The sequence below is a fragment of the Lithobates pipiens genome, unplaced genomic scaffold (assembly GCF_037356315.1).
Source record: "Lithobates pipiens isolate NorthernLeopardFrog02 unplaced genomic scaffold, aLitPip1_a1.2 Scaffold_3, whole genome shotgun sequence".
NCBI lineage: Eukaryota > Metazoa > Chordata > Amphibia > Anura > Ranidae > Lithobates > Lithobates pipiens.
The window spans coordinates 80,254,776-80,269,308 of record NW_027507790.1 but is presented as its reverse complement, the minus strand read 5'-3'; the positions used below and the strand labels follow the sequence as shown (position 1 = coordinate 80,269,308).

The 14,533-nt window shown below is 42.6% G+C and overlaps 1 protein-coding gene across 1 annotated transcript in view; it reads left to right on the top strand.

Moving 5' to 3' along the window:
- ABCB9 (ATP binding cassette subfamily B member 9) overlaps positions 1 to 14,533 on the top strand; it is a 92,663-nt gene that overhangs the window by 59,241 nt on the left and 18,889 nt on the right. The window contains exons 6-7 of the mRNA XM_077461872.1: positions 7,211 to 7,408; positions 12,445 to 12,573. Coding sequence (XP_077317998.1) covers positions 7,211 to 7,408; positions 12,445 to 12,573 — 327 coding nt within the window. The remainder of the gene's footprint in view (positions 1 to 7,210; positions 7,409 to 12,444; positions 12,574 to 14,533) is intronic.

The window sequence follows — 14,533 nt, the reverse complement described above, 5'->3', positions numbered from 1 at the left end:
GCTTCTCCGTCTAGGGGTTCCCATGGTAGATGGCCCAAAGAAATGTGGAAACTGACACTGAATCTTCTTTTGGGTTATTTATTTGAAACAGAAACAGAGTCTCTCAGTTTAGGGTAGAGGGATAGGAGTAAGATCAGGTACTTTAGACTGCAAAAAATGGAAAGTCTCTTATAGAAAAATCCAGAGAATAACCGTTTCACAGCTGGATTTTACAACCCCTGGATAGACCTCCTCTCACTAGGCCTAGCTTGTTAAGTAAAGTCTCTGCCACAGACTTGAGCGTTCCTGAGGGACGTAGACAAATTTAAAGAGCTATCATACGGTACCAGTATACCGTATGAGTGTAGATCCAGATTGTGTCCTTCAACTAAGCCTCCAGGCTCCTTCAGAGAAGATGGCCTTGTGCACGGCCTTCTCCTGAAGAGTCCTCCCCTGGGGTTTTTCCAGTTGCTGGGCCTCTCCCTTCAGATGAGATGGCACCGGACCACCTTTGGATCAATAGGCCCCGAAATCCATTCAGGTCTGTCCCTGCAGTTGTGTTGCCTCGGGCCAGCCAGCCCCGAGACTCAAAATGCATGGTTCCGCACCCCAGGCCAGGAGGGCCATGGGGCTGGGTCAGGAGGACCACCCAAAACGAACAGGCATAAAATAATCTCCGGAACCCCGAAGCATGTGATGTCGGTACCTTAAATACCACCTCCCAGAATGCACAGCAGGAGAACACTCCCACTGGGCTGGTTCCGAAAGAACAGTGGCATTCAATACACCCAGCTAGACTGCTCTCTTACTCTCGACGGCGGTGACAGTGACACCTGCGGCCAAGGAGAATCCAGTGCAACCCAGTTGGACTGGTACTGAAACCAGAAATTTAGAAAATTTGCCCCAAAACCAAACTGTGGTTTCAGGAAAATTTAATTTAAAAAAACATAGCGCCTGCTCGTCAGGAGCCAGCGCTACAGGTGTATTTATAGGCAGAAAAAAACTATCACTAGCACATTCAGGAGAAAAGCATTAGGCAGAAAAAAGCTTGACTTGCCTAACTGTGTTTAAACACGTCTAGACGCGTTTAGCGCTTGAGCATTCATACTAATGGCCAGAACAACCATTTTATTCTCCAGCGCCTCCGCTTGAAAAATATACAACGTTTTGGGGTTTTAAGTCATTTTCTAGCAAAAAAAAGCTGATTTTAAAATATATGGGCGAAATGTCAGAATTGACCCGGACTGGAGGTAGTAAATAGATACAACGTTTGTTGTGCCAGCACAGAACATTTTTTAGCTAATTATAGTATTGAATTGTATTTGCTCTGAGGATACAATATACATTTCAAAATGACTCACACACATCAATCTGTCTCCTTTGTTTGCTCCATCCATTTAGAAATCTGATACTGCTTATCCGGATCACTGGTTCAGTGCTTTCTAGGAGGTTGTAGCATCTAGATGGCAACAGTACAGTCTACATTATTATTAGTATTGTGCGATGGTCGTCTGGTTTTATTTACTGACAAAGATGCCTTATTGTAATGTGTGCTCTCATAGGTGTGCACAACCTATTGCACTAGGATGTGCACCCCAAAGCTCAAACACATGTGTGTGTGTGTGCATATATATATATATATATATATATATATATATATATATATATATATATATATATATATATATATATACTGACAGTGTCAGAAGAGCAATGGGTGGTGTCAGTAGGGCACAGATTGATGTCAGTCGTTTTTATTTTTATTATTTAATTTTTATTTTATTTACAATTTTTTTTTATTTATTTTTTTATTTTACTATTTTTTTAAAAGCCCCATTAGGGGGCTTTGGTGAAATATCAGGGGTCTAAACAGGGGGAATCTGCTCCACATGAGGTGATTAGGGTGTGCACAGGCACACCTAGCACACCTATGTGTGCTCTCCAATTTCATTGAATTCACTACATTTTGGATTGGCATCCGTCATCTTCTAACAACAAAATGTTTAATTGTTAAAAGCTATGTACTGTAGGTCAATATGTACCTTAGGTCTTGTTCATGCCTGTGTGTGTTTTGTGTGTATTAGGTGTGGTGCGCTAAAAATACTACTTGCTGCAACTTTGATGCTCTTTCATCAATACACCCATTATATGGAGTTCAATGGTACCATGCCTAAAATGCATGTAAAAGGCATCTAGAATGTATCGTACAGATGTGAATTGGGTCTTATGCCCTGTACACAAGGTCTGACATTCCGACGACAACATTTTCTGATGGCTTTTGGCCCAAATTTGTCTTGCATAAGCAAGGTCGCACAAAGTTGTTGGAAGATCCGATCGTTCAGAACGAGGTGACGTACAACACATACGTCGGGACTATAAAGAGGCCAATAGCTTTCGTCTCGTAATTTATTCTGAGCATGCGTGGTACTTTGTCCGTCGTAATTGTCTACACACAATCGGAATTTAAACGATTGGATTTTGTTGTTGGAAAATTTTAGATCCTGCTCTCAAACTTTTTGTGTCGGAAATTCCGACAGAAAAAGTTCAATGAAACCCACACACGATTTTCTGACAACGCGATCCGATTGCACATTTTCCGTCGGAAAGTCTGACCGTGTGTACAGGGCATTAAACTTGTCATAAAAAGACTGAGCCCAGCAATAAAAACTGGATAGGTTTGCAGTTGTTGGACACTTTGCTGATCGGCTGCACCGCTTGATTCATCATTCAGGTTTCTAGGTAATTTCTTATGAAGAGTTGTCTAAATCTCTAATAAATGTGACTTTTCTGTCCCAATTTTTGGAGGTGTAAGTTCTGCCAGTGAGGAAATATACAGTGCCTTGCGAAAGTATTCGGCCCCCTTGAACTTTTCAACCTTTTGCCACATTTCAGACTTCAAACATAAAGATATAAAATTTTAATTTTTTGTGAAGAATCACCAACAAGTGGGACACAATTGTGAAGTGAAACGAAATCTATTGGGTATTTTAAACTTTTTTAGCAAATAAAAAACTGAAAAGTGGTGCGTGCAAAATTATTCGGCCCCTTTACTTTCAGTGCAGCAAAATCACTTCAGAAGTTCAGCGAGGATCTCTGAATGATCCAATGTTGTCCTAAATGACTGATGGTGATCAGGGCTGTCTTTAATATTGACTGGACCCTGGGCAAACATTTTCTTGGGCCCCCTCTTTCATGCAATTTCGCTCTCCACATGCTTTGAGACATATAATAAATAGTAGCTAGACTCAAAACCAGTTTATTGAATCAGATCAGGCAGCGATTGCTATTGGTTGCCAGAGGTTACAGTGCATCATTACCTCTCACTGACTGGCTGCTAGAGGTTACAGCACATATTAAGGCTCACTGTTATTTTCTTGATGTTACAACACATAACTTCTGCTTGTTGATTGGTTGCTAGAGATTACTGTACATCAATACTGCTCACTTATTGATTTCTAGAGGTTACTGAACATATATACCACTCACTAATTGGTTAAATGCACATTATTACTGCTCCCTGATTGTTTGCTAAAGGTCTAACATGATCTCCTCACTGCCTGCCTGCGTATTCACATGCACCAGAATTCAGGGTTCTGTTTTATTTTTAAAAATCTCTTTAAAAAAGTTTCAAAAATCCAATAGATTTCGTTCCACTTCACAATTGTGTCCCACTTGTTGGTGATTCTTCACAAAAAATAAAAATGTTATATTTTTATGTTTGAAGCCTGAAATGTGGCAAAAGGTTGAAAAGTTCAAGGGGGCCGAATACTTTCGCAAGGCACTGTATGATGGCTGGGGATCATTCTCTATTTGCCCACCCCTACTATCGCCATCTATGACTTGCAGGTAGGGTTGCCACCTATTAGGGATTCACCCGGACAGTCCGAGTTTTGAATCATGTGTCCGGGTCTTAGGTGGACTGAAACCCGGACAAATAATTCAGACTGGGCTGTGGCTCCCCAAGTAACCAAGATAGTCACATACAAATCTGTTGCCATCCAGGAGTTGCAGGCAGCTGTCTGGATGTACTTTCAGTATTACTGAGGGGCAGGGCGATGATGTCAGCAAGAGCAATTTGGCGACACCCACAGTTGGTCTTGGTGCGCTATGCGGGCCGCATTAATGCTCTTCTTGGGGCACCCAAAGGTGTCCCAGGCTGCTAAAGTGTTTGGGTTTGGCTTGAAGAAAAGGTGGCAACCCTACTTGCAGGGGAGAAAGTATATTGCACCTACTGTATGTGTTATTCCTTCTACATGTTGTAGCGGTCTGGAGCAAAATAGAAAAGAAGTGTTGTTTTCATGGCAAGAGTTGTTAATCAGTTTATATGCAAGCTAAGTTCATACAGAAGTTATTTATTAATTGCTGTTTATCAGAGTATTTAAAGACACTGTTAGCTAAAAATAGAGAACTTCTTAAAGCGATAGACCGCTGTTTTTTTTTAACCTGCAAGGCAATGTCATAATGTGCTAGTATGCATCGCATATTATGTGAAACTTACCTTAGAACGATGTCATCCAGCGGCATGCTGTAACCATTGAAGGTGCTTCCACCTTCCCCCGGTCTTTCTTCCGGGTTTGCAGACTACAGCTGTGTGACTGGCCAGAGCTGCGATGACGTCACCCCCATGCATGCACATGGGTGCCGCCGTTTATCACACCAGACTCTGAAGGAACAAAATGGGTATGCAGTTCCTTCAGAGCGCATGAGTTGGTGACATCACCAGCTGACCTGTACAGTAAATATTTCCTAAACAGTAAAAATTAAAGAGATATTTACAGTACCTATAGATAAGCCTTAAAGTGATTGTAAAGTCTTGTTTATTTTTTTTATTTTTTTAAATAACAAACATGTTATACTTACCTGCCCTGTGCAGTGGATTTGCACAGAGCAACCCCAATCCTCCTCTTCACGGATCCCTATTTGCTTCTCCTGGCCCCCCCCCTCCTGTCAAGTGCCCAAGTGCACCCGAGCCAAGCTGAAGTTCTATGTGTCCTTTCAGACACAGAGCTGTGGTTTCCCCCCCCCCCCCCCCACCCTCTTCTGATTGGATATCTGACTTTGACAGCAGCAGGAGCCAATTCCATCACTGCTGTGCCTCAGCCAATCAGAAAGGAGAGTCCCAGATGGCCGAGAGACTCATGGACATCGCTGGACAGAGATGGGGCTCAGGTAAGTATGCTGCAAACAGAAGGCTTCTTATCTTAATGCATAGAATGCACTAACTAGTTACGGACCACCCACTGCAGTTGTACTGCGGCAGGTTGGCTCCCCTGCGCGAATCCCTGTCATTGTACATTGGGCGCATACAGTGCAAATTTCCGGCACACGCGCCTATTCACGAGCGGGGGAGCCAACCAGCAGGTCTTGCGGACTCTATGTCCCCATAAAGCGTCGCTGCTAAGGCACTTCAGCGGTGTTTCCCATTGATTTCAATGAGTATACACCACTCCTAAAGCGCCCCAAAGATGCAGCTTTTTTTAACATCCTGCCAGCGCAGCGCCTCAGTGTGAAAGCACTCAAGCTTTCACACTGGGACTGCAGATGAGGAATTTTTCAGGAGCTTGCCAGGTGCTATATTTAGTGCTAAAGCGATTGAAATAGGGCCTCAAGTGTGAAAGGGGTCTTATTAGTGGCGTAACTAGAACCTTCAGGGCCCCAATGCAAGAAACCATGAAGGGCCCCCCTGAACCCCAGCCAGGGCCCTTCCCTCTGAGTCTGGTGGTGGAACTCCAGGGCGTAGTCACAGGTATGACCTTTGTGAGCCCTGTAGTTCCATCACTGGTATCAGTAGTTTTTTTTTATAAGTTTTTTTTAATTTTTAGGTGCCCCATTAGGCAGGATGGGGTCCCCGTCCCAAGAAGAGGTGAGGTCCTTTTCTCCAGGGCAGATTAAGTTACTGCCCCCAGGTGAGAAGGGGTCCCTGTCCCCAGGGGAGGTGGGGGTCCCTGTCCCCAGGGGAGGTGGGGGTCCCTTTCCCCAGGGGGAGATGGAGGGGGTGTGTAATGGTGTGTGGGGGGTGGGGTCCTCTCACTCACCATGACCAAGCTGTAGGCCGCCCACTCATCCATGTTGGCCTGGGCTCCATCCAGTGTGCTGGACGGGTGATCAGGAGGGGGGCTGGCAGACAAGCCTGCAGTGTCCTCCGGGGAGCTGGCTCTCATAGGGCTGAACTGCATCTGTGTGCTTAATGTTTGTTTACCCGGGAGAAGTATACAGTGCAGTGTGGTCCAAACTCGGGGGGGGGGGGGGGGTGGGACTCTGGCTGGGGAGAACAGACATCGGACTGAGCGGCAATGTATGGAGCAGGAGAGGGGTACTCTAAGGAGCCGGCTGAGGACACAGGTCATGCGGGGAATGCACAACTAAAGAGCAGCCAGTGCGATAGCATGGAGCTCTGCTAGTCACCCTATACCTCCAGCCACCCGTGTGCATGGTGCACTGGTACCCCTAGCTGCCTATGCTGCTGCCGGCCATATGTAGAGGGGGCTGCATGGGCCCCCTGCATCACAGGGCCCGGTTGCGGTCGCGACTGCTGCACCCCCTATAGTTACGCCCCTGGGTCTTATGCCCGATAAAGGTCTGTAAATGCCTATGTGTGCATGAACAAGTAGGGGTTGATTTACTAAAAGTGTAGTGTGGAGAGTGAAAAATATGGTGCAGCTGTGCATGGTAGCCAATCAGCTTCTAATTTGTTAAGCCTTGACAAAAAAAAACCTGGAAGCTGATTGGTTTCTATGCAGAGCCGCTTTAGATTTTGTACTCTCGAATTTTAGTCAACCCCATAGCGGGGCATTTAGGGACAGAAAAAAAACAACCACGTCAGATGCCTGCAAAACAAACATTTAACAGCTTCAGCGTACATAAGGCCTAACTATATATGTTTGATTCTTGGATGTTATTTTTTGATATGTTAATGGCACATATCAATGAAGAACATATTATTACATATAGATCAGTAGAATGTTTGTTACACAGTTTCCCTACACCAGATCTGCCCTTACAGTGGTGTATTTACATTGCAGAGCCATGTTTCCAGTGTTATGCTCTTTACGGAGTAGAGGCCCCTACATCACATTCCTGTTTGGATGTAGAGGGCCCAGATTGTTTGGCAAATACTAATGTACTAATAATAATAATGTACTAATGTCTTTCTGGAATGGCTTCTGTTTCAGATTGTGAAATATTCCAGATGTATTCGCTGTTTATTTTTCTTCTGTTGTTTTTCTCATAGAAACTTGCCAAAGAGGTCCAGACTGCATTAGCAAAGGCTAATAGCACTGCAGAAGAAACGATTTCTGCAATTAAAACTGTCCGGAGTTTTGCTAATGAGGAGACAGAGGCCAATGTGTATAGTGATAAGCTACACCAACTCTACTCTCTGTACAAAAAGGAAGCTTTTGCCTATACGTACTACATATGGTCCACTGGAGTAAGTAGAACTTTTCTGTTGCCTGTGCTGGTTTAGCGTAATAAAATATATAATAGGTACCAAACTTTTTTGTTTCTTTGCCAGACTTAACCAGTCAAAAGGTGCATGTTTAAGGTGTTACTAACCCCATGACCCTGCATTCCCCCACAGTACACAGAACATGGAAATGCAATTATTTTAGTAAATACTGTATAAACAGCTTAATACCTTTTCTCATAAGCAACATATGGCAGTCTTGTGACTTCTTCCAGTTTCCGGCCAAGCACCAGTTAAAGCTTGTAGGAGGAGTTCTCATTCTCCTCTGACTGACCTATGAGGCTGGAGGACCCCTGACTTTCTGTCTGGACAGTGCTGATTGGCCCTGTGCTGATCCCAGGAAAAAAAAACTCTAGCAATACACACCAAACTGAGCATGTGCACTCCAAAGGCTCTGTACTATTAGCAGATGGATTGGGGACAGTGGAAGAAGGGGAGGATCAGAGATGACAGGATCAAACAGCCTTTTTACACAAAGTGCTGGATTAACACCTTAGGTTCCACAGTGAGCATAACAGGCATGGTTTACTGCATATACAGATGAATTTTACTGTTGTGGGTTTAGTAACACTTTAAGAAAACACATACCTACTTTAAAGGAAGTTTTGGATAGAGTAAGGGAGAGTTACAACCCCCCCCCCTTATTTTTTGCATGTGATTGGGAATAATTCCCTTTACTTCCTGCACCATAGCCACAAACGAGAGTTGAAGAAATCCCTCCAGAGTGAGGGAATCCCTTGTTGTCACTGGGTGCACCTGAATTAGTGTCCCCATTGGAAGATTTCCCCTCCATTCCTGTTCTAATAACAACCCATAATTTGTTTTGTTTTTTACTTTCACCTGTCGTATACTCATATTTGCTATTTTTGTACCTTTTAGAGAGTGTTTTTTGGATTTTGAGTGTATTTAAAGTGTATCTAAAGGCAAAACTTTTTTTTCTTTTGAAATCTTGAATAGCGAAGGTAAGGATAAGAACCCCTGACAGTTTTTTTTTTTTTTTCCCTGCTCTTAGAAAGTTGGCACTGTAACGGGTATTCTCACTTGAAGAATTTGGGGTTTGAAATGACTTTCTGTCCTGATAAAAAAAAAATGATACAAATAAAGAGGGTGATTATCCCCAGCAGGAACAATGAAAACTGGACTATAGCTCGCTATACATTAGAAGAATTTTGTTCATATACTTTTTTTTTAGGGACAATCGTTCGATTTACCAGTCATTAGTGGGTTTAAATCAACGGTCGTTTTCAATGGAAGTAAGCAGAAAACTTGAAGGAGCAGGTTGGAAATTTTTTCTTAAACAAAAACCTTCTAAGGCAAGCCATAGACGATTCACTGATTCCCATAGTTGTGCACACACAGCCTATTGCATTAGGGTGTGTACCCCAAACCTCAAACACAGTGAATGAACGGGATTGTGCTCTATGCTGATCGGCTTTCTGGCCATTCGCAAACTGTAGCAGAATAAACATAGTTCAGTTATGAATGGACAAAGTTAGTAAGTGTGTTCATTTAGAAAAGGATGGGGCTGGTAAATTACATATTTACTAGCCCCTTTACCTGCTCTCCATCCTGAAACCCCCCTGCAACAGATGAGAGAAGAGGAAAGGAGGGAAGCCAGCTGTAGGGTGTGGGGGCCTATAAGGGGGGAGGTGGAATCTGCACTGCTTATAGTGATTAGGGTGTGCCCAGGCACACCTGGCACAACCCCTGTGCAATGCCTATGCTGATTCCCTGTGTTGATGGGGGAATCCCTCCGACAGCACTATTGTGTTCTGCTGGTGGAAAGCCTTCCCTGTTGGCAGAACATAATGATTACTGCTAGCGGCTGTAGTCACCGGCAGTAATTGCATCTAAAAAAAAATCAGACAGGCTGGTTGTACTGAAGATGACCAATGCATCGACTTTAGTATGACCAGCCTGCCCATGAATCTCGGCTGTTCCCTGCTGAACCAGTAGAGATTCGATCCATTTATGGCCAGCTTAACAGGGAATGTGGTTTTCCTCTGTAAAATACATTTATTCAAAAAATGGATTGTTAAAAGCCATCGCATGTATGATGAGGATTATCGATAAAATGTTCATACAAGCACTCGTTCATAAATCTACTAGTGTATGGCCAGCTTAAGGTTTTAACACTTCCTGATTCTATTCAAAATTAAAAGAAAAGTTTTTTATTTAGCACCTTGATTGGATAAAGGTAAACACCAATTTCATTGTAGGTATCTGGCATATCTGTATTTCTTCTTTACACACTGTTATGAGGTTACATACAGTACATGTGCTTTATATGGCATGATTTACTATGCAGTTGATATATACAGTATCTCACAAAAGTGCGTACACCCCTCACATTTTTGTAAATATTATATCTTTTCATGCGACAACACTGAAGAAATAAACAAACAAGATATTTGGGGGGCACACCCTAAAAAAAATGCATAAAGATGGTGCTGCCATAAGACCATACAACAGAGCAAAAATATTACAGCACACACATGCAAAACTAACATTTACCTCCAGCAAGGTTTTTTAAAAACATTTCTAAAAAAATTATCAAAAGATATGGGGATTTGGTCACACCATATTGCTATATGGTGCTTAAGTCCACTTACTGCGACAAAGTACCCCATGATTAGTGGGTCCTACACTATCCATAAATTGGGAGATCCTGCTTCACTGAACCATGGGAGCTATACTCCTCTATATGGGAGAACATGAGGTCTCCAACATGACATAGGTGGTCACTAATGAGAGGTACTTATTGAGGGAGTGGGGTGCTCCACCCAACAGGATTTGGTCAGAATCCATACAATAGACAAACAAGATATTTGGGGGGGGGGCACACCCTAAAAAAATGCATAAAGATGGTTCTGCCATAAGACCATACAACAGAGCAAAAATATTACCGCGCACACATGCAAAACCAACATTTACCTCCAGCAAGGCTTTTTTTTCCAGCTTTGCTTGAGGTAAACACTGAAGAAATTACACCTTGCTACAACGTAAAGTAGTGAGGATACATCTTGTGTAACAGTGTAAATTTGCTGTCCCCTCAAAATAACTCAACACACAGCCATTAATGTCTAAACCGCTGGCAACAAAAGTGAGTACACCTCTAATGCCGTGTACATATGATCGGAATTCTCATCAGAAAAAGCTCTGATGGTTTTCCTGACGGAATTCGGCTCAAGCTGTCTTGCCTACACACGGTCACACCAAATTCCGATCATTTATAACACGGTGACATACAACACGTATGACGGGACTAATAAAAGAAAGTTCAATAGCCAGTAGCCAATAGCTTCTGTCTCGTAGTTGAATCTGAGAATGCGTGATTTTTGGCGTGTCGGAATTGCATACACACGATCGGAATTACCGATAGAAAGTTTTTCCGTTGGGAAAATTGAGAACATTTTTGGCTGGCGGAAATTCTGACAGCTAAATTCCGATCGAGCATACAAACAGTCGCAAAAAGACCGATGAAAAGCTCTCATCGGTCTTTTTCTGGCCGGAATTCCGATCGTGTGTACATGGCATGAGTGAAAATGTCCAAATTCAGCCCATGGTAAAGAACTCTCTGAGGATCTGAGAAAAATAATTGTTGCTCTACATAAAGATGGCCTAGGCCAGGGATATGCAATTAGTAGACCTCCAGCTGTTGCAAAACTACAAGTCCCATGAGGCATGGCAAGACTCTGACAGCCACAAGCATGACACCCAGGGGCAGAGGCATGATGGGACTTTTAGTTTTGCAACAGCTGGAGCTCCACTAATTGCATATCTCTGGCCTAGGCTATAAGAAGATTGACACAATCCTGAAACTGAGCTGCAGCATGTGGCCAAGACCATACAGTGGTTTAACAGGACAGGTTCCACTCATAACAGGCCTCATCATGGTAGACCAAAGGAGTTGAGTGCACGTGCTCCACGTCATTTTCAGAGGTTGTCTTTGGGAAATAGACATATGAGTGCTGCCAGCATTGCTGCAGAGGTTGAAGGGGTGGGGGTTCAGCCTGTCAGCGCTCAGACCATACACTGCATCAAATTGGTCTGCATGGCTGTCGTCCCAGAAGGAAGCATCTTCTAAAGATGATGCACAAGAAATAAACAGTTTATTGAAGACAAGCAGACTAAGGAGATGGATTACTAGAATCATGTCCTGTGGTCTGATGAGACCAAAATAAACTTATTTGGTTCAGATGATGTCAAGAGTATGTGGCGGCAACCATGTGAGGAGTACAAAGACAAGTGTGTCTTGCCTACAGTCAAGCATGGTGGTGGGAGTGCCATGGTCTGGGGCTACATGAGTGCTGCCGGCACTGGGGAGCTACAGTTCATTGAGGTGACCATGAATGCCAACATGTACTGTGACATCCTGAAGCAGAGCATGATCCCCTCCCTTCAGAGACTGGGCTTCAGGGCAGTATTCCAACATAAGGAACCCAAAGACACCTCCAAGACAACCACTGCCTTGCTAAAGAAGCTGAGGGTAAAGGTGATGGACTGGCCAAACATGTCTCCAGACCTAAACCCTATTGAGCATCTGTGGGGCATCCTCAAGCGGAAGATGGAGGAACGAAAGGTCTCGAAACTTCCACCAGCTCTGTGATGTTGTCATGGAGTAGTGGAAGAGGACTCCAGTGGCAAGCTGTGCTGGACAAAATAGTGACACAAAATATTGACACTTTGGGCCCAATTTGGACATTTTCACTTAGGGGTGTACTCACTTTTGTTGCCAGCGGTTTAGACATTAATGGCTGTATGTTGAGTTATTTTGAAGGGACAGCAAATTTACGACACTGTTATACAAGCTGTACACTCACTACTTCATATTGTAGCAAAGTGTAATTTCTTCAGTGTTGTCACATTAAAAAAATATTATGAATAAAATATTTACTAAAATGTGAGGGGTGTACTCACTTTTGTGAGATACTGTAATAATACTGCTTTTACACATAAGGACATAATGTTGTTTTTATCAGAAACTATTTCCCTTCTAGTTTACAGAACTGGCACTACAAATTAGCATACTTTACTATGGCGGACACCTCGTAATATCAGAGCAAATGACCAGTGGTAATTTGATTTCCTTCGTCATCTATGAATTTCTTCTAGGTGACTGCATGGAGGTGAGAATATTACGTCAGTTGTAATATAATTAATATCTTTGCAGTAATTTGTTGACTTTTATTTCCAAGTGAATGTTCTATTCTCTTCTCTATATTTGTTGTTCTTGTAGTTATAGGCTGGGCTATTAGTGACAGTAGCAGTTAATGAAGGGTATCCAATAAAGTGCAAAATACAATGGGTTTAGTCAAATGATATACTGTACATCCTCACTCTATTTATATTACTCATTTGAATAGAAACAAATGTTCACAACAGTGCTTCTAACAGGAAATGTTTGACCTTAAAAAGGAACTGCAGTCTGCTCACATAATTTGTAATAAAAACATTATTCTGAAGCTTCCCTCCAACCACTTTACATATTATTTTATATATCTATATACTGTGATTCTGTACTTGCCAAATATGCTGCAGAAATATGCCTCCATTAAGTCTGGCTGCATCCATTTTAACTGTGGGCAGCTGAAACTGCAGACTGTTCACTTCCTGGATTTACAGAGGCACACCTCCAGCTCTGCAGCTCTGTTTGGCCCTGTTTTGACTCACCCCCCCCCCCCTCCCTCCCTGGCAAATTCTCACCAGAGAGAGCTGTGCATGATGTCATAAGCTTAGGTTTTTTAACAAGACAAAAAACAGGAAGTGGGCTGTATAAAGTATTTACTGGCAGAAAAAAAAAGTTTTACTATCCAAAGTTAAAACAACAAGGGCAGAAGATTTAATAGATGGAAAGTTGAAAAAAAATGACTGAAGTTCCGCTTTAATATATAGTCATAGTTCAAAATAAAGGATCTTGGTTAGCTCCTGATTCACTTGCCCTGAAAATTTGCATCCCACAAAAGTGCAAAAGTCAAGACCCCCCCCCTCCCCCAATGGTGGGACAGTGCATAGCTGTGGTTAATGAAATTAATTAAATTGAATGCCTCACGACGGCTCTACACAGAAATTCAGGAAAATGTGGGATTGCTGGCATGATTTTCAGTACTCACTGGACTACAACACACAATTCCAGAAGCAAATCAGTCAACCTCACACAGTTAGCCAATACACTTGTGATTGCAGGTAGGTGTTTGTTCTTGGCCTCCGTGTCGATGCCTGGCCCTTAAGTGCTCAGCTGCAAAACTAATTTGGATCCCCCTCCCTTCCCTTTTTTGTTGTGTTTGTTGTTTTTCTCCCTTTTGCCTCTATCTTTAACCCTTTGCCCCCACTAGCTTCTATCGGAGCATGTCTCCATATTTTTGGTATTAAAATTAAAAACCTCCACCATGTTTCAACATTGCCTAATGTGAAGAAGCTCTGGCTGCTCACCTGGGTTTTGTACTTCATGGGAGTCCTAAGTGATTAGTTGACACAGTTTTCGCAGTTTTTTGCCAGTGTACATTCACCCCAGTAAAGACTGCAAGCTTGCAATAACTGTACCTTTATGGACCCTGGGCTAATGGTGTTAACAAAAAAAAGATAATAATAATATAATAATAATAATAGTATAAAAAAAAAAGCTTGGTTTCTTGGCTGTCATGCAAACCCTCTAGCTTCAGTACATTCTGAAATAGTATGAAGTGAAGCAAGTCACAGCTTTTTGTCACCATGCTTGTGCAGAGAGACAAAGAGAACATGGTAGCCAGGCAACTAACATTTTCCAAAAGGGATAAGAATTGTTAGCCTCCATATTTCTATCATGACAGGTTTTCTGTAAATAATGTGCATACTGTAAAAAGCCCAGTAAAGGTGCATGCTTGTGTTACAACAGTTTTTTTTTTCCAACACTTTATGGAATGTGATTTTTTTTTTTTTATATACCGTGCCTGTTCCATTTATGGTCCCTCCTTTTGGTGTATGAATGCATGCATTGACTCTCAAATTCATTAAATCCAAACTGTAAATGAAATATTTGTTTTAGCTTTGGGTAGGGCAAGGAAGGACTAGAACACCTGCCATGGTTTAAAAGCTTTGTGTCCATTGAAC